Raw genomic sequence first — 20,987 nt, 5'->3', positions numbered from 1 at the left:
ACCAGTCTCCTGGGAAGCCCTGTATAAACAAATCTCTCTTTACATGCAGCAAATGTCCATTATGCTTTTAGATACGGAACACTTCATTATACAGAGGCTTCTCGGGGAGGAGTGGGCGGTATACTGCGCCTTTAAGAAACTTAAGCACACAGACAGTATTGCCGAATCCGTAGAAAACCATGTATGTAGACAAGGGTTGCCCAATTGACCGTCAGTGGGCCCCCCAAGGCATTTACTCTTGAGACCAAAAGGGAGAGTTGTGGTTTAACCGTGCTTCCTAGCTGTGGATTCCTGGTGTCTGTGCACCCCCGTGTGATAATCAATAAACAAATAGATGAAGAATCAACAGCTGTGTGGCAGTATTAACAAACTGCAATTGTTTATTCAGCAGTGTGAATATACTACATGTTCCGGGTCAAGCCCTTTCTCAAGTGTTTATTGATTTATTGATTATCGCATGGTGGTGCACAGACACCAGGAATCCACACTTAGGAAGACCTTGGAGGAGCATGGTTGAACCACAACTCTCCCTTTTGGTCTCCAGATATTCCTGTGCACAGGTTCAGCTTTCAATCACCTATGGTGATATGTCAACTTCATCAGCAGTGAGAAAGGGCTTGACCCGAAACATGTAGTCTATTCACACTGCTGAATAAAACAATTGCAGTTTGTTAATACTGCCTCACAACTCTTCATCTATTTGTTTATTAGCCGTTTACTCTACTAATGATCTGGCCCATGACCATGTCATTTGTCACCGGCCTACTTGTAGAACACTGTAGTTCACGTATGTAAAGAGTCTGAATATCTATGACATTCTACAAGCTACCGAGAAGATGAACTTACTTGTTCTCTAAACAAGAAGTGTTTAGAAGACAATAGCCAAAACTGATAGATTGAGCAGATATACACTGTTCACAAAAGTGCAGATTTTTCATGGAGTTTACATTTCTCACTGTTGACTGGATATTGACCACTATATGTCAACTGTTGGCCAGAAGCCACATATTTCTACCTGGTTATCAAACTAATTGTTCTGCAGGATTAAATCTTGGATAGTTTTGCTGCCTATGTATGGCCAAATTGCTGATTATTATACTGGATGATAGGTTGGATATTTTGCAACTAAGCTCATGTTTAGCCAGCTTTACAAGATTTTGTTTTTCATCCTAAATAATGTTAAAATAGCACATTTGGCCCTATACCCTTGGCATCATGCAGATGTAAAGGCTAGTAAGGGAGCCTGAGCATGCCAGACACAGCCAAAGAGGCCATGAACTGGAACATGGAAGGTACCTACAAGTGGAGATTAGGAGGCATAACTATCAGTTTAAAGTATTCATGTGCAATAATACTGACTATAAGGCACCTTTGGTAGGGCTCCTTTTATTCCTTAAAGGAATTGTTCAGTGTAGAAATAAAAACTGGATAAATCTTTAAGCTGTACAAAATAAAAAAATGTTTCTAATATAGTTAGTTAGCAAAAAATGTAATGTGTAAAGGCTGGAGTGACTGGATGTTTAACATAACAGAACACTATTTCCTGCTTTGCAGCTCTATTTCCACTGATTGGTTACCAGGTAGTAACCAATCAGTGACTCAAAGGGGGGGCACATGGGTCATAACTGCTTTTGAATCTGAGCTGAATGCTGAGGATCAATTGCAAACTCACTGAACATTTATGTCCCATGTGGCCCCCCTTCAAGTCACTGACTAACTCAGAGTTACAAAGCTGAAAAGCAGGAAGTAGTATTCTGGCTTTTCTGTTAGACATCCAGTCACCAACTATATTAGAAACATTTTTTATTTTGCACAGCCTATTTACCCAGTTTTTATTTTTACACTGAACTGTTCCTTTAAAAAGTAATAATATAGTGAAAAAAGTACCCCCTTTTGTAAAATATAAGGATATTATTATACAGGTCATGGAATTTCGAGGTGACTTATAATTTCATCATATTTTGCAACAAGGGGTACTTATTTTAATACACAAGTTTTAGTGAGTCGTGACAAATTACGTCACTACTCACCGTTTAGGATATAATTTACAAGATATTCATGGCTTTTGTGTATTATGATGTCTTATTTCATATATAAAAACATAATACAGTATCGCTGCTACTAAATACTACATTACCAAGCACTTTAAAAGTATAACAAAGTAAACTGAGAAAACAAAATCTTACAATTACACTTGAAAATGCAAAATATTAAAAACTATACTTTATTTCATGTTGTATCCCCAATAGTTTTATGAAAATGATTGCACTAAAACATTTTACATTTTAATTTGCCATTTATATTTAACTCTTATGAACTGCAGAAAGCCCCATTCCATTCTGGCATCCAAAAGTGTTTCTTTGATTTTATAATGAAAACATTATAGAAAACACTAATACAAAAAACATGGAATTGAATGTTGCACACAAAGTTTTTTAAACAGAAGTCCATATAGATTTGTAGATAATAAAAATAATTTAATATGTGCTTTTTTGTTCCTCAGCTGTGATAGATCAGCCTGGATTGTCCTTTGATGATTTACAGTCTATTTGGGTATTTCTTCTGCAGCTGCCACAGTGCTGAAAGTCTTGCTGCATAAAGCACAAAACCCCATGAGATAATGACAATAGCGAGAAGTACCTAAAATAAGCAAAAAAAAATTTAATTAAATTATCGCCCCATATTTTAAAACAGTGGGGCATCACATAAATGGTCAATTTGCATCGATTCTCAAGGGCCTATTTATCAACATTCCAATATTTTTCAGTTGGAATAAACTTGAATTTTAACCAAGCTCAAATGTTTGATCATTTATTAAAAATGTAAGTGAATTATATTGTGAAAAAAAAAAGATGCTTCAAATTTATATTGGGGTCTGTCTACAAGCTCTCAAAAAAATTTAGTAAGACAAATTGAAAAAACAAAATCACATTTTGCCTAGAACAGCTTCCACTGACTCCCACAAAAGCTCTCAAGCTTTTAGAAGCAGAAGTTTTGCATTTGATGTTTTTGAATTTTTTGCACTTAATAAATATAGAACATTTGAGTTTTCATAACCATAATTCAAATTCATGGGCTTTAGCACACACAAATTCAAATTTGACAAATCACCCCCTAAGTTGTCTCATAGATAAAATCAGTGATCCCAAAGAAAGAAGGGGAAGTTCTGGTCAGCCAATAACTTCTTCTATGTGAAGTTCTGGCAGACCAAATTTTCAGTTGAAGCTCACTGGCATTGATCAAGGGGGGTCTATTTATCATGCTGTGTAAAAAGTGGAGCAAAGCATTATTGGTGATGTTGCTCATAGCACAACATGATAAATAATCCCCTATGTTATACAATTTACCTCCATAATTCTTAAAGCACAAGGAAAGAAACTAAAGACGTAGGCTACAAATGTTGTTCTTTATGTTTTGGGCTTCTGTACCAACCCAAGGCAACCACAGCAGTAAAGATCTGTGTCTCCAAAGATGCCCCAGTAGCTCCCCATCTTCTCTTCTGCTGATTCAGTGCACATGCTCTGTGCTGCTGTCACTTACTAAGCTTAGGGACCACTCACAATATACAGTACCCATTGAATAGAAATGTCATAATATAAGGTTGATATAATATAATACAGATAATTACTACATGGCAACACAGAAACCAGTGCAACTAGCATCAGCATTTCATAATCAGCCTTGTAGCATCATCTTATATTACAGGACAACCTCATTTTCTGCTTGATAATTTGTTACAAACCCTAAGCTTAGCTTCTCAATAGCTGTTCAGAGCCCACTGAGCATGTGAGTGTCGCAGACAAGATGGTGACTCCCTGTGACAAGTTTTGATCATTGCTGCTATTGACAAGCTGAAACTTTAGGCTGGTGCAATAAGTTCAGTACATAAAACATGGCATTTTTAGCCCTATTTATTTTTAGGGTTTAGTTCTCCTTTAAACCTGTTACCTCTTCAGTCTAGGCTGATGTAGTAATAACGTCAGCCTTGAGGACAGAGCAAAGTTCTGATATGCTGAAGATATTGTTTATATCAGAGATCCAACCTACTGGCTCTTTGCAGGGCTGAAGAGGTGTCAGGAGTTTGGCACTGGTAAGCAACATTACTAGTGCAGGGCTAAAAAGGTGTCAGATGGGTAACGGGTGCTAGTTTTACACATGCTACTTTTACACACAAGTGACAAATGTCATGAACACTAGTATATTTCACTGATTTACATCCATTAACATCCATGTTAAGATGCCAGACTCATTATTTCTCAGTCTTGTGGTTTCAACAGACCATCTTGTGCTCCAATTGGAGCAGAGCTGGACCCAAGGGTGCAAGTAGGAGATAATTGCCAAAAGTGAAAGAGAGGCTGCAATTTGTTTAAAGGAACAATAACAACAAAATATGAAAGTGTTTTAAAGTAATGAAAATATAATATACTGATGTGCTGTACAACTGGTGTACTTTCTTCAGAAACCATACTATATTTATATAAACATGCTGCCGTGTAGCCATGGGGGCAGCCATTCAAAGCTGAAAATGGAGAAAAGGCACATGATACACCATAGATAATGGATAAGCTCTGTAGTGTACAATGGGATTCTTTGGAACTTATCTGTTATCAACTGTGTATCCTGTGCTTTGAATGGCTGCCCCCATGGCTACACAGCAGCTTGATTATATAAACTATAGTAGTTTTTCTGCACAGCTGTGTGTACAGTACAATATATTGACATTCCTTCAAGATACTTTCATTTTTTTGCTGTTACTGTTCCTTTAAGGACTGGATGCCATATTCTGACCTATTGATTCAACAAGTCGTTGCTAATAGGAATTACACATATGTGTTTCTGGGTAACTGGCTTGCACAAGACTACAAAATCAATACAAGCATGGGTGTCCACAGAAAATTTTCCAGGGGGGGGGGCAAGGAAGAAAACATATTACACAAATTACTTGTACCCATATTTTGGTTTCCACACAAACCTAACAACAGCTTTTCTATAAATATATAGAGTAGTAACTGTTGCACATGTATAGCATTGCCGTTCTATTAGTGACACAAACTCCTTGTTTGCCAGGATTTGGTATTTTCTACTTTCTTAAAATTACTAGCCAGAGGTTTGTAGAATGTTATTCCCTCTAGAGTTCTAGTTACAACTAGATACATACAGTGAAGCCTCCATTTTACATACCCTCATTTTAAGTATTTCCATATGCTATACAACTTTTTGTGGTCCCACCAATATTTAATGTATAATACATTTCACTGACTTTACACCATTTTTCTGGTCCATTTTTTTTTACATATGGCAAGAGAATATCCTCTATTATGAACTGTGTGTGAGAGAGGAAGTGTATGTGTGTGTGTGAGGGAGTGTGTGAGAGAGTGTGAGATAATGTGTGAGAGAGTGTGAATGTGTGAGTGTGTGTTTGTGAGAGGGAGTGTGTGTGTGAGACAGAGGGAGTGTGTGTGGAAATATTATGCAACAATTTGTTTTTCTCTCAGTCCTCATTAAAGGAAACACTGCATGCAAACACCGTCCTTGCCAGATTTAATGAGAAGGTGGATGCCTTCCTCAGCACCTGCTACAATATTGTACATACTAAATATCTGCGGTTTCCAGAAACTGCTTCTGATGTAGGAGCCGTGTTATCTCTTGGAGAGGACAGGGGCGTATTTATATTAAGGCACCCGAGGGCCTGTGCCTAAGCCAGGCGACAGGTTTTGGGGGTGCTTATAAATGTATTTTTTAAATAAAAAAATAAAAAAAGATTCCCCAGCCTCTGCCACCGATTTCCATTGAAAATACGGTGATGGAGCTGGGGGGGGGATGGTGAGGGGTTAGGGTACACGGCATAGGGGGAATATTTAGGCCCTTGATGGGTCTGCTGCACCCTACTAAATCATATTTGTTGGGTGCAGCTCTAGTCTCAGTCTCTATAGGCAAGTGACAATAGGCTGTAGCAATAGGCTGTAAGCTTCAAGGGATACTATGCCTTTCTATGTCTATTTAAGCCTCTGCCTGGTTGCTAGGGAGGTAGAACATTTAAAACAAGAAAACTATTCCTATTCAAACAAAAAGAGCTGCAAAAGAGTAAAGTGGAAAAACATATTCCCAACAGAATACTACTGTCTGCCTCAGTGATCCCATAACTGTATCTCTCTAGCCACTGCTAAACTACAATTCCCAGCATTCAAAGCCAGAACAAGTAGCAGAGTTGTAGCTGATGGGCTAAGAGAGGAGATCTCAGCAGGACCTTCCTTCATTGGGCATGGGAGAGTCCAGTCAGGGACCAATGAGTTCTGATGGTGGCCCTGGTCCTATGACTGCTTATGTTTGATGTTCATTTGTTGTATTTTCATTAATGCACATTTGTGTGACTGATGTGATTGGCTGCCAATTACTGGTATATCATGCCTTGAGGATGACATCACTCCCAGCTCAGCACTGATTGGCTGAAAGCTGCCAGGGAAGGTGACTTAACGGCTCAGGCACAAGTGACCAGTATTTCATTTCTGGATTCAGAGGTAAGTGGAGCAGACTTTATGGGGGGGCATAAAGTCATTGATACAAGGGGATAGTTTGGGCAGTGTGGCTTCCATAATTAATTGTAGTTCGGGGACTAGAGCCAGGCCCCGACTGGCAATCTGTGGGTTCTGGCAAATGCCAAAGGGGGTGCTGTAATAGACAGACACTATTTATTGGGCTGCTGGGGGGGCTGTGAGGGCCTCTGTGTGTCTCAAATGCCAGGGCCGTTTTTTAAATCCCAGTCCGGACTTTAGTCTGGAGCCAAAGCTCCCAAAATTGCCCCACCATTGCCTGCTATTGTAATTGTCTGGGAAGGTGCTTGTCATAAAATTGTCCATTGGAGACATCAGTTTGTCTTTCCAGTTCCATCTTTTCCAATTTCATTTTGGTGATAAGCCATCAGGGGGTACAAAGGGGTACAACTACAAGGAAGGGGACAATCAATGATGGGGCCTTGAAAATGGTTTCTGGTGGCAGCCCTGCCCCTTCCCAAACTACTAAAACTTGTGGGTGCCAAAGTACCCAAAATCTGCCTGTGTGCCATTGCTAAGGGGAGTGAGACAACATGAGAACTTGCTGTCCCACTGACTCTAAACCTGTGCTTATCTAGCAGTGCCTTAACTACAATTCCCAGCACCCCCTGTGGCTAACTTGTAGTTATAGAATATAGTGTGTTTGGTATTTCTTGTTTACTTGTTACAGCTTTTGAAGTGTTAGACCATTTACTCTGCTGCTCTTTAGCTGTTAATATCAACTGCCATTTTCCAACTGCCATTGGCCAACTGTCCCACTCGTCACTCATCCTAGTGGCCTCAGCGTTAGAGTAGATGATGGGTAAGGGAGGACCTGAGAAGAAAGACAAGTATCACAAACCAGAACAATAGTTATATGCCTAGAATTAGGGTGCCTTGTGTTATGGGTGCAGGGGCACTGATCAGAGCTTGACTGATTATGAAAAGCCCCAGTGGGCCCATTACTCATCTGGGCCTCTAATGGGAACCAGTGTCTTCTGCCCCTATAACACTCTGCCAGTAACATACAGCTTTACAGTAATGGCACAGAGGGGGATTTGGGATATATTGTCCCCATGTGATTTCCAGTTCAGTGTACGGCCAACCAAATGCTCACTCCCAAATGATCATTATTTAATTTAATTGAGCCCTGGTGAAAGCAATTGGCATAGAAATGAATGAGGGTGATTCCAAGTGTTCATTTTACTATAAGTTTGTGAATTGTGTCACCAGGACCCAACCTTGGTTAGCAGGGGTGACTAGGGCCCTTGATTGCACCAATAAATTCTGTCTCTCCCAATCAGCTCCTTCATTCTATTTAAGTTGCTGCCAATTGGTGTTACTGGTTATTTATAAGGCACAGCCATATTCAGTAGCGCAGTACTGAGCTATTAAGGGAAATCCAGTATATACAGATATACTGTATATGGCAGAGAGGGTTCAGTTCACAATCTCTTCTCTCTCTTTCTCTCCCCATAAAGTGAAATACTAGCGATTCCTAGTGATTCTCAGCGATTCCTAGTGATTCTCAGAGATTCTCAGCGATTCCCAGGAGCAGAAGAAGATAAAGAAGAAACACAAAAGTCTTTTTAAAGACTATCAACTTTCGTCAGGAGCAGAAGAACAACTTGCCCAACCCATTGTGGGTTATTTGGAGGAAGGTAAGGGTCCTGCATTTTCCCATCCTGGGCCACCATCGGGGGGGGACAGGGGGGACAAGTGTCCCGGGCCCAGGCATGAAGTGGGGGCTGGTTCTACTGAGCACCAATTTTTGTTTTTTTAATCCCCTGGCCACCATTGTATTATTTTAATATTCTATAGGCCCCTGCCACCAATGTTTTTTTTAAAATATTTTTTGGGTCCCCAATTTTTTTTTAACTTGTAAGGGGCCCCTGCCACAAATGTTTTTTTTAAAAAAAAAATTTGGGGCCCCAATTTTTTTTTTAACTTGTAAGGGGGGCCCTGGCACCAATGCTTTTTAAAAAAACTTTTATTATGGGGGGGCCCTGGCGCCAATGTTTTTTTTTTTAACTTATAAGGGGGCCCTGACCATCAATAGCTTTTTATAACTTGTGTGTGGGGGGGTTATTTTTTTAGCGCTGATGTCTGTGTGGTCTTTTAACTGTGATATGGAGTGGGTGGGATCTGGAATGGGGCTCGGGTGCAAGTTTGGGTGGGGCCCCTGAAAATTCTGCTGTATGGGGCCCCGTGATTTCTAATGACGGCCCTGTTCCCATCTGTAATATGTATTACAGAGTAGATGAGGCTGAAAAAAGACACACGCCCATTAAGGTCTACCTTTTTGTGTAACTGCTGATCCAGAGGAAAGTAGGGCCAAGACAGAAATAATGGGCTGATTTGTCGACCAAATAAAATGGGATGGTATTGTCTTAAAATGGGGACATGGGGGAGCTGGTGGGGAGGGGCATTCTATATACATAAGTAAGCATTTGTTCTAATTGGAACCATATTAAAACCATAGTTTCTGAATGAAAAGGGTTCTTATTAAATAAGGTGTAAATATGCTGCTGTTTTTATCTCTGCTCTTTATTGGGGTCTTACATCTTTACATTAACTCTAACCTTCCCAAATCTCTATTTTATATTACAGGAACATCAAAGATGGGCATGAGTGCAAGTAGCAGGCTTTACTACCAGTGGCGCTATGAAAAGGTAAAGGTGCTCACAGCTAATTTCCTCATTTTATTTTCTGACTGCTGAGAAAGATATCCAAGGGGTTAAAGGAGGGGCTAACCCAATGCTAAACATGGCATATCTTCTGTGTAAATACAATGAAACAGAAATTTGACAGGGTTTAGCATAGTGTGTGCCCTGACCTCAATATTTTCTTGCTTCTTACATTTTTCTAGCCCTCACCGTGGATCTCGCCTGATCTGGACATCTTTGAGATCAGGGATTTTGAGGATCCACTCGCAGGCCCTTATCTTGAGTGCATCAGGGACAAGATCACCTGTGACATCAGGTTTGCACTCTACGATCTGTGGATGGCCAAGGACTGTGTGAAGATTACAAAATGGTGGAAATTACACCTTAAGAATGAGTTCTGGCAGGACTACAGATACATCAAGGCCCACCTGAAACACCTTTACAAAGACCTAGAGAAGATCAACAAGGCCATACTGATTAAGAACAATGAGAGATATTCAGGTGCAGTATATAATCCATCCTTTTCTTTCCCACACTTGGTCAATCATTTAATTTTGCTTAATCACCTGATTTGTGCTTAATGTGCTCCTAAATATTAAAGGTGTGGGATCAGTTATCTGGAAACCCATTATCCAAGAAGCTCCGAATTACGGAAAGTCCATCTCCCATACACTTCATTTAATTCAACTAATCCAATTTTTTAAAAATTATTTCCTTTTTCTCTGTAATAATAAAACAGTTTCCTGTACTTAATTCAAACTAAGATATAGTTATTGGAAGCAAAAACCATCCTATTGGGTTTATTTAATGTTTACATGATTTTCTAGTAGACTTGAGGTATGAAAATCCAAATTACAGAAAGATCCATTATCCAGAAAACCACAGGTCCCAAGCATTCTGGATAACAGGTCCCATACCCGTATAAGGATTTTACAGGGATATCACTTGCTAAGGTAAAAAAATACATAGTCTGAGTTATCTTGTTTGGTTTTACAGATGGTCCTCGGAACAACTCACAAATGGCACATGATACCAGCACCACCAGCAGTTTCCTTGGTACCAAATACAGATGCACCTCAGTCTAGGCACCACATCCTCAGGAAACAGCAGTAAGTATGGGGCATCTCAATTCCACCAGTGATGCCTCCCTTTCATCCACTGCACTTTCACCAGTGGTGCTTCCAGCCACCGTAGTTCCACCAGTGGTTCTTCCCCTTTATCCAAAATATGGTGTTATACACAGGAACTCCTTTAAGCCACTTGGTAGACCCTGCATTCTTTTTCATTCCATCCCTCAGACTGCAAATGCTGGGGTCTGCAGACTGCCCTGGGTCCAATGGAATGGAAAGGAATGCAGCATTCATCGTATGGCTTAAATGTGCCCATGTTTATGCTGCCATATTCCCTTCTCTTTCTCATCCATTCACCGCAGTCCCTTACCTTACCATATTCCCCCCCCTCCGCTTCCCTTGATTCAATGTGGCGCATTGATCGTGGGAGCAAATCCGATCGCCTTTAAGGGGTCAGGAAGGAATTTTTCCCTCTAGTGAAGGAAATTAGCTTTTCAGAGGTTTTTTGCCTTCCTTGCGATCAAAAAGCGCAATTATTATTAATTATTATTATTAATTATTAATAAAGCTGTGGATTACACAGATTAACCACAAAGTCATTGTGTGTATCTTTATTGTGGGTATTGTGCTAGGGATTTGGCAGGGATAACATATAGTGGGGGAGGGAGAGAAGTTAGAATAAGACTCATATAGAGCAGGAAATGGTCGCATTGGTTATGTTTCTCCTTGGTTCCTAACAATGAAACTGAAACAACATATAACTGCTGTGTCAGTCCTACTATCCTCCATAGGACTTATAGGAACCTATGTAATACTGAGAGCTAATAAACATCCTTCCCAAATCTCACCCTAACTGGCCTTTGGACAACTCTTCCCTTTGGGCCTTTTGAAAAGGACTGACCCCACAGTTTAGAAGGGCCCTGATGGTCTGTGTTGGTTTAAGGAAGCCATGGAAATTGAATATTTAGAGAGAAAACCAGTTACATGCAGATCTGCACCCAAATTATGTTTTAGAATCATCATCTCATGCCGTTTTACCTTAGTTAATCTATAGAGGTTTTATGAAACAGATGTTGAGAATCAGACTCCTGGAATGAACACAGGGTTGAACATAGCTAGCTGTACTGTATGGAGGAAGGTTATACAAGCTAAAAGTGCATTACATAATTCCCTCTGTAAAAAAGCTGATAAAGCAACAAGGTAATACTGAGACTGTGGGTGGTTAAATGACAGCAAGACCCGCAGTTTAGACCTACAGTATGAATGAGGGTATTATAGATAAAGGGATCATGCAGGCAATTGGTTGGCGGAAGTGATGTCATGTGCACAGTGTAGGGGCGTGTTTAGGTCAGGTGCCTAGGGTGGCATTGGACTTAAATACAGCCCTAGGAGAGAAACAAATTATCTGAAATTAAATGTTAGTACCTTAAAACATTCAATATCATGAAATCTTTACGAGTAATAAAGGGAACCAACAGCACTGCTTGTGGTATTTATTTCAGAACATGGAATAGCACATTAGCTCTGATCTCTGTTTGCAAGTGATATCTATTGTTAATGTGGCTACACTTTTGAACAAGTTAAGCCTATTGTGTGTATGTCAGAGCACTGGAATGAGATACCTGTACTTGGATTCTTTCTGGCACATCTAGATAAGTAGACCAAAAGGGATTCTATACACTTACATATTACAGCAGAGTTCTGGTAAGCCCAGAGGAATGCCCAACTTGACAGTTTTATGGTAATTCTCTTCACCAAAATGCTCTATTTCAGGGGCCCCTAACTACTCAAAAGTGCTGCACATTATACTTCATGTTTGTAACTCAACACAATACCTTTTAAAAAAAAGAAATATACTAATTTTTGACATACTATCTAGGCAGTTTTTATTGTGCAGCATAGTGGGATGTCTAAGCAGTTACTGAATGAAGCAACATTGCAGTGAGTTGGGAAAAAGTGTATCATTTACGTTATATAAATACTAGAAAACATATGGTGTCTGAGCAGCACATAACATTTTCACAGACAACACAAAGGAGGTATGATAATAAAAATGTTTTCACCAGGCGTAATTACCTAGAGTCAGTGTCAACTGGCCCACTGGCATACCAGGAGAACTGCCGGTGGGCCCAGGTGTCAGTGGGCCCTCATGCTGCTAAACATTTGGACTATTTCACGGTCATTCTTTATTTCTATGAGACCAAAAAGACTAAATAGATGGAATAATAGATGATAGTATTATATAATGTAAAGAGAAGAGACTAGGAGAATAGCGGTTGAGTAAGGAGAGGAAGAATAATAGTACTGAGAGTGGGTCCCTGGTCTAAGGTTTTTGGGTGGTTCCCTGGTGTCCCAGTCTGACACTGATGATCGTGTGGCAGGGTAAGTGCCTTCTCCCTCAGGGTCCCGGGCTGTGCCATTACAGATGCACATTGGCAAGATAGGCATGAAGTACAAGTCCAAGGGGGGGGCAGTGCCTCCCCTTGCCCCTATATGTGGACGCCCATGAATACAAGTAAAAATCTAACTACTACTTCAGCTTTTCATTGATGTCAGAAATAGAGATGTGTATACATACATATTGCACACATCTAAGGGCAGTGTCAGCATACAAGGCATATATAAGATGGTAAATAGCTGAAATCTACCCTTATAATTAAGTTACAGACCATGTGAAATAAAAAAGTGGCACTTATAAGAAATACAAGCCACTGGGATGCATTGATTTAATTTAAAGGGGAACTCTGTCTTCCAAACCAAACTTTGATAAAGAGGTCCACATAACACAGAACCCCCTAATATATCCATCACAGTTACCGGTTTCTTCAAATAATATGAATAAATGCCATTTTCTGAAATCCAGCTGTTTAACAGTTCTTCTCTTTCTGAATAATTTGAAATCCTGGCAGGGAAGGAGGGACTAAAACACTGATGTCACAAATTGTAACAACTTCTCCACAGTTTACAGACAGCATGCAGGAACTACATAACCCACAATGCATTGCACTATGATGTTCCGTTCCTTATTGAAATCACCTGTGCAGGGAATTGTGGGGTTTGGAGGATGCAGGCTAAGGACAGATGGCTGTTGATACAAAGTAACAGTAGTCAGCCAGCTCAGCAAAGTAGTCAGACAGATCAGCAGGAGAGCAGGGGACTAGGCTTAGGGAACTGTTCCAAACCATTACAAATCATGAAAAGTCTGCATATTTTTTAATTGAACTATATTGCAAAGATGCTTTTAAATTATGTTTCATTTTCAAAAAGCTTAAGTTATGTTTGTGTGGAGTTCCCCTTTAAATAGCGCAACCCACCCAGCCGGACGTTCTAGAAGCATGATACTTTTGCAGCGTTCCTTACCAGGGAACAAATCCATTCCACCGTTTTCTTGCTCAATAAAATCATGGTGAATAGAGATTTTTCACTCGCATGGATCGGAAGTTGACTCGAGCGCAATGTTTCCTTTCTCCGCCCCTCCTTTACTATAGCAACACTGCTACATCCTGTACGATTCCAGCCCTACAATATCCGTTTCAGTCACACCTCCTAGCCGCCGGGGGCGCTAGCTACGTAAGCACGCTGAATGAACGTCCCCTATCCCAGAATTCCTTGCCTGACTTCATAGTGTACTGGGCGGGGTAAGAGGGCAGGGTTGTGTAATAGGAAGGGGTACATGGTAACAATGAACCCATAATCAGGAAGTCTGGTCATTTTGTCGCGGATTTCATACCTGATTTACGGCCTCGTCATGAGGGAGAAGAGAACCAAGCGGCGGCGGCCGGGAGGGAGACAGGAAGCAGCAGATACTGTAAGACGTGTTTGTGCATAAAGTGTAATGACTGTGGTTTGAAACTATGCCTGCTGTGATACTGGGGCTCACGATTTTCATTTGTGGTTCAGTTTAATGATAATTACCACCTAAATTACTCTTATAGTCGGGCCATAGGTTTTCTAAATGGCAGCAGTACACACTAGATGCTAACGCTATAGAGCTTCAGTTCTGTATGTCCTTCATATACACTGGGAGGTTATGGCTGCACAGCATTCCTTTAGATTTCTGCATAGAAATACTTATTGTTTCTAGGAGGGAAGTTGTCTGCTTCAGCCCCTTAAGCTCCCCATAGCCGAGACGATTCTAATTGCCGAAAGACCGATTTTAGGGAAGTACGACCAATCCTTCGAAATTATCGTGCGGTTAGTGGGATTCAAACAATCGTACATCTTACGATTTTTCGGCCAACATCTGTCAGAAAATAGATCGGCCAGGTCAAAAAATCTTTGTCGGTCCCAGTGCAATCTATCTATGTTTGCAGGGCCAAGCAGGCAGCTCCCCTTTGTTTTCCTGCCAAATTGGTCTTTTTAGTAGATGGACAATTCATACGATCGTTCTGAGAAAAATCGTGGTCTCACGATGACGATCGGATATTTAAAAAAATCCAGCTTTACTGGTTGGTTGGTCCTTATGCGTCTGTACATTTATAGATTCTTACTACAATTAAATGCAGGGTAAAGTAGCCTATTTTTTATCTTGTTTGCTAGGTTTATTCACTATTAGAATTTGTCTGTATGTATGGGTTCCTTCGTTACCTGTCAGAATGTTATCTCTTCAAAAATGTCCACCTGTTACAGAAATTGTCAACTGGTCTTTTAACTACAAAGTCAGTTATTCATAAATGACAGGATGGAGAAACCCATATACTAAACATAGCTGCTTCATATCTATATCAGCCAGGCTTTTCCCCTATGTAACAATGTCTCAGCTAAAGTATTAAAGGGGTTGTTCACCTTTAAGTTAACTTTTAGTATGCTGTAGAGAGTGATATTCTGAGATCATTTGCACTTGGTATTCATTTTTTATTATTTGTTGTTTTTGAGTTATTGAGCTTTTTATTCAGCAGCATTCCAGTTTGCAATGTCAGCAATCTGGTTGCTAGGGTCCAAATTACCCTAGCAAGTAGCAACCATGCATTGATTTGAAAGACAATATGGAATCTTAATAGGGGAGGGTCGGAACAGAAGGATGAGTAATAAAAAGTAGCAATAAATTTGTAGCTTTACAGAGCATTTGTTTATAGACGGGGTCAGTGACCCCATTTTGAAAGATAGAAAGAGGCAGGTGAAGAAGGCAAATAATTCTTTAAAAAAAATAATGAAGACCAATTGAAAAGTTGCTTAGAATTGGTCGTTCTATAACATACTTAAGGTTAACCTGAAGGTGAACCATCCCTTTGAGAATCACAGCTTTAGTTTGTCCCATTTAGGGTTACCTAATGTATGTAAATGAGTAATACAGTAATAAATGGGAAAAAATGGCTCATTTTACATTACCTGATCACTATTTGCTTTGTATTGGGTTGTTGTTTAAATTATATGGGGATTTTAGTTCAGTTGCACTCACTAGCCACTGCATGGTAAACTCAAAGGGCTAGTATCCATAGTCATAGTACTTACTGGCTAATCTTTAAATTTATCTATATTTGAGCAATGTACAATTATATTAATTCTAATTTATCTGAATGATAATGCAAAATATACTTTTCTTTATAGTACAGTACTATAGACCACTCCACAACCATTGCAGGATCTTGAATACGCAACTAAATGTTGGACATGTGTTTACATATTCAGAGAGAATGTTACAAACTCTTAAAAGGGATGTTCACCTTCATATTAACTTTGTTATATGGACCTCTTATAAACAATATGTCCGTAGATAATTATTTATGTTGTAAAGTTTTTGAATTATTAGGAATTATATTCTGCCTATTTTGAGCCTGCAACAGAAAGAGAGTTGCGGAATAAATTATGAAAGTATTTCACAAACCGATTGACCAAAGCATTTAAAGATAATTAGAGCTATCATGTTAAAACAGGCATGTCCAAAGTCAAGCCCGGTGGCCAATTATGGCTCATTTTCAAATTTATACCAGCCCTCAGCCTCCATCATGAAATGAATAATAATGTGGCCCCCCAGCACAGTGCTATCAGGAATCACGTAGCTGTAGCAGTAATATTTGGGCACATTCGTGAAATGATCTATACTGCTGCATGTGTGCTGAAGGTGTTAGCAATAGACACGTACTGGAACGCAGTGACGCACCGCTATCAATTACTTTTTTAGGGCTGAGAACAGACTCCACTTCTCCACTTCCTTAACGCCGTGTAGGCGTCCATCTCCAAGAGTGAATGATCCTGATCACAAGCTAGCTACCTCGGAATGGATGTCAGGATGAATGGTCGGCCCCCACACATTTTCACCTCACTAAATCTGGCCCTCATTGCAAAAAGTTTGGACACCCCTGTGCTAAAAGTTAATATTAAGGTGAACTGCCCCTTTAAATACAATGTGGGTAGAAGCCCTGAATATAGAAATGTATATGTCATTAAGCGTAGGAATGTAATTGTCTCTTAAAAATACAATCAAAAATGTACATGTACTTTTAATATGACCAGCACTTGAACATTTCAGACGGTTCTTTTTTTTTTTTTCTTTTTTTTTAGATGATGGCATCGTCCTCTAACAGTTATTCACTTGATGGCAGCTTTTCACCTAAAGCTGGCACAAGCAAACTACAGAGTCATGGAACTTCAGCAGATGCATCCCCAGACTCAAAGTGCCCAATATGTTTGGATAGATTTGACAACGTGTCGCACCTTGATCGATGTCTGCACAGATTTTGTTTCCGTTGCATTCAAGAGTGGGCAAAGAACAAAGCTGAATGCCCTCTATGCAAGCAACCCTTTTACTCCATTTTCCATAGTGTCAAAGCAGAGGATGATTTTAAAGAATATGTCTTGAGGCCCACAGTGAACGGCTCATTTGCCAGTTCTGATGGACATAGATTTCGTTATCGCACAACTATGACTAGAGACCACCAGGTACCCATTCGGACATCAAGGCCTTCAAGCACCCAAAGGACATTTTCACCTCCTGACAATGGAATTTTATTTGAAGGGTTTTCAAATCAGTCATTACATCAAAGAGATGAGGAAATCCACCAGATGATAAGAAGGCTAGCCTCCAGGCGGCAAGCCAGTGCAGAAGGTCGTTCTATGAGGCAAATTCAAGAGCAAGAACTGATTAACTTCAGAAGGGCATTGTACCGGTCTGGAATACGTGTCAGAAACATCCAGGATGGAGGACGTTACAGAGATATTTCTGCTGAATTCTTCCGGCATAACCCTGCTTGCCTCCATCGGCTAGTACCATGGTTAAAAAGAGAGTTGACCGTACTCTTTGGTAGCCATGGTTCACTTGTTAACATTGTACAGCATATTATTATGAGTAATGTCACACGATATGACATGGAAAGTCAAGCATTTGTTGAGGATCTTCGACCTTTTTTGCTTCACCGCACAGACCACTTCATACATGAGTTTGTAAATTTTGCCCGATGTCCTTACAATATTGAAGCATATGATCAGCATGCAAACTATGATTGTCCTGCTCCTTCATATGAGGAAGAAAGCCGGTCTGAGTCATCTGTCATAACAATATCACCAGATGAAGCAGAAACCAGAGATCCAGATATTCCCTCTGCTGCTCTTGGTGTTGGCCAGACAGCTTGGGATGATGAGACCCCTGGTCCCTCTTATTCCACACTGGATCAAGCCTCAGCTGTATCCACTACACTAGATATCACAGAAAGCTCAGATGATGAGCCACCCAGCATCACACAGATTTCACAAGATGTGTCCAATAGTGAAACAGCGGATAACCTACAGGATCAGTCCTTTCCAGCTGATGAATGTGTTATAGTAGGCTATGTTAAACCACTAGCAGAAAGAACTCCAGAATTAGTTCAATTGTCATCTGACTCGGAGAGCTCATTGTGTGAGGTTAAGACAGAAGATACTAAAAAGCCTCTGATTAAGCCATTCATCCTAAGTGACAGTAGCGAGTTGAGCAGATCATCATCCTCTTTGTACACACCCGCAAAAGAAAAACGTTCACGTAAAACCAGCCATAAAGGAAAAGCCATATCTAGCAAACATTCCCATTCCAGGAAAAAAGAAAAGGGAAAACGTCAGCTTGATATATCATCAAAAAAGGATAAGGGAGATTTGAACAGTAGTTATGCATTGTCCAGCTGGAGGGATAGGTCACGGAGTTCAGATTGTTATTCTCGTTCTTCTCGCAATATGAGCCACAACAATCGTAGGAGACATTGCAGTCTTAAACGCAGAAGTCCTGAAAAAAGCAGGAATAGAATTAGAAGAGAAAGAAAGAGATCCAGGAGTAGAGATCGGAGTCTGTCTTGGAGGAGTAGGACTGTGTCACTAACTAGTGAAAGCTCCAAAGAGAGATGTCAGTCAAGCTCTAGAAGCCGAAATCACAGTAGGGGTAGATCACGCAGTCATGATAGCGACAACGATTTTTCCACCAACAATTATCGCAGTACTTATCAGTGGGAATATACCTATTACAGTCGGAATAGAGATGGCTACGAGCAGTCCTACAAGAGACGGACTTGTGGTCGAGGACATTATTCAAGACCCTCTGCTAGCCCAGAATATAAAATTCAGTCTTACTCTGAAAAGAAAGATACAAGAAGAGAGAGAGGCCATATTGCTAGTAAACAATATCGCCGTGACAGATACAGGTCAAGGAGTCGCTCAAGCAGTCAGATGAATACATCAGGGACTGAGCATACCAGATCTGACAAACCAAGTGGAAAAAGAAAATACAAAACCCACCATTTGGAAAAGCACAAAAGGGAAGGAAACAGTCGGGAAGCTTCATCTGCCAAACGAAAAGAGGGAGGTGTGCAAGCCGACAAGGCTTCTCTGGACAATCACACTGGGAGTTTTAAAAAAGGTTTAGTTAGTTCATCCTCTGAACCTAAGCAGAAGTTGAGAAAAAAGACAAGAAGCCCAAGTGTAGAAATAGTATATGAGGGCAAAGCAGCTGAAGGGGCAAAGCACCACAAAAAGAAGAAGAAAAAGAAGCACAAGAAAAAACGCCATAGGGAACAAACTAGTTCTCCAGCTGCTTCTCCCATCATTATCACCATTGACAGCGACAGTGATACGCCAATGGTAGAGGATCTCCCATCCAATAACCACAGCTCCTTGGTACCTGAAAATAAAACTAGCATTGAATCAACCAACTCCCTGCACAGCCAATCGCCAGCTACTTCTGCCACAGTAAGTACCACAGAGGTACAAAGTGGAGAAAGGGCAGACTCTGATTCCAAAGCCTCTGATTTATGTTCAAGTAATAGACACTTAGATGCTGCCACTGGAATACTAGATGGTTTGCATTTTGATGATAGCTCTGATGAACAAAATCTTCCCCCTGTAGATAGCCCTCCTAACATACAGGATCTTTTTGAAGAAGAACCTTCAGCAGCTGAGTGTTCCTTGCCAGAGCCTGATCCTGTACTGGACAGTATACCACCTGCATCAACTTCAGAAATGTCTGAACTTCATAAAAACTTTGCTGAGAGTATATGTGAATTTGATCTCTTAAATAATGTAACATAGCACCAGTTTCCAGTTAAGACTATTGGATAGACGACCTTCTTGATTGGTTTGTTGTACCACATTCTAGCTTAATGATGACATCTCTGATTTGATCAGTTTCATCTCATTTCTATCTTATATTTTGTATTTCTGAAGCATTTTATTTGCAGTATACCTGATTAAGAATTAGGACAAGTGCATACTTTAATCAAAGGTCTTAACTGAAATGCAAAATCAAATTATTAAAAGTGGTGCGTGGAGCATGTGCTTCTCCTAGTGATATTTTATGTACATTGTTAAAAGTAGTAGTACTAACAGCTACTAAATGACACAATAGTGCCATCTTCAGGTCCTGGGCATGGCACATTGTTTTGCAGAAACCACTGTATTGTTGGAGCTACAGCACCTCAAAGATACAGCCCTGACACTTCACTGAGCACCAGAAGTTCCATAAAGAATAATAAAGTCTTGTGCTTAGTGAAGTTCAGGGGCTGTATTTTCTGGCACTCTCCTCTCCAAAAAAATACAAAGACTAAGGTGAAACCAAAGACGTTGGGTCCAGGGTATGGCAACACTGCTTGGCTTAGAATTTACAAAGGACTCCGTCACTATCATTTTATGCTTAAAAAAACCTTCAAGGACATGTAAAAGCCTACATTTTCCTACCATCTATATACGTTGGGCATATCTTCCCCACCCAAGCCACATCATTTGTACTGCATATACCCCTCCATTTGCCAACACCATCACATTTTCCTACAACAAATATCAACTTTCACCCTGCGACTATTTTTCCTCTGATAACATAAATAACATTGACATCTGCAAACAGGACATGTATGCTGTAAAGTCCAATGCAGAATGCAGGTTTACACAGGCACAACATACTTTGATAAAAAGTTATGCTGGGGTTGAGCACTTTAATAGTTAAGCTGAGCTCAGGAGAGGTAGTTGGGAGAAAAAAAAATAGGATCAGACAGCTAGAGTTTCTATGGGAACCAGCAAGGCTATCTCTTCATTGGCTGTTAGACTGGAGGTGTGTTTTGTTACTGGAGGTGTGTTTTGTTATCTGAGCTGAGAAGAACTGAGCATGCTCATTAGCCAAAGTAAATTCCTGCAGAAACTGTTGAGCCCCGTCCTTGTCCGTGTGCATGTCACAATCACAATTGACTTATTTTTCATGTGCTCTGCATCAACCAGCAGATGAAGAATATAATAGAGGGTGAATGCTTATTTAGCTCTTTTTTTTTTTTTAT

General features: G+C 40.2%; 2 protein-coding genes across 2 annotated transcripts; one reads left to right on the top strand and one right to left on the bottom strand.

Annotated features, from left to right (window-relative positions):
• Nucleotides 1–2,201: 2,201 nt before the first annotated feature.
• On the bottom strand, nt 2,202–13,811 carry LOC121393818 (small integral membrane protein 27-like). Its single transcript, XM_041563409.1, has 2 exons — nt 13,627–13,811; nt 2,202–2,640 (listed from the first exon to the last, which is right to left on the bottom strand). Exons 1-2 carry the CDS (start codon nt 13,669–13,671, stop codon nt 2,539–2,541), a joined length of 147 nt encoding a protein of 48 aa, XP_041419343.1. The 5' UTR covers nt 13,672–13,811; the 3' UTR covers nt 2,202–2,538.
• A 61-nt stretch (nt 13,812–13,872) lies between these two features.
• Nucleotides 13,873–19,991, top strand: topors.L (topoisomerase I binding, arginine/serine-rich, E3 ubiquitin protein ligase L homeolog). The gene is made up of 2 exons (XM_018257137.2): nt 13,873–14,074; nt 16,768–19,991. The coding sequence occupies exons 1-2, from the start codon at nt 14,015–14,017 to the stop codon at nt 19,750–19,752; spliced, it is 3,045 nt and encodes a 1,014-aa protein (XP_018112626.1). The 5' UTR covers nt 13,873–14,014; the 3' UTR covers nt 19,753–19,991.
• The last annotated feature ends 996 nt before the right edge of the window (nt 19,992–20,987 follow it).

Source organism: Xenopus laevis, chromosome 1L (assembly GCF_017654675.1).
Source record: "Xenopus laevis strain J_2021 chromosome 1L, Xenopus_laevis_v10.1, whole genome shotgun sequence".
NCBI lineage: Eukaryota > Metazoa > Chordata > Amphibia > Anura > Pipidae > Xenopus > Xenopus laevis.
The sequence above is the reverse complement of the archived record's forward strand: the minus strand, read 5'-3'. Positions and strand labels throughout refer to the sequence as shown.

Coding starts and splice junctions, on each gene's coding strand:
- topors.L (XM_018257137.2), top strand. CDS start 14,015: ATGAGGGAGAAGAGAACCAAGCGGCGGCGGCCGGGAGGGAGACAGGAA. Junction 14,075..16,767: donor GACAGGAAGCAGCAGATACT/GTAAGACGTGTT, acceptor CTTTTTTTTTAG/ATGATGGCATCGTCCTCTAA.
- LOC121393818 (XM_041563409.1), bottom strand. CDS start 13,671: ATGATTTTATTGAGCAAGAAAACGGTGGAATGGATTTGTTCCCTG. Junction 2,641..13,626: donor TGGAATGGATTTGTTCCCTG/GTAAGGAACGCT, acceptor TGCTTATTTTAG/GTACTTCTCGCTATTGTCAT.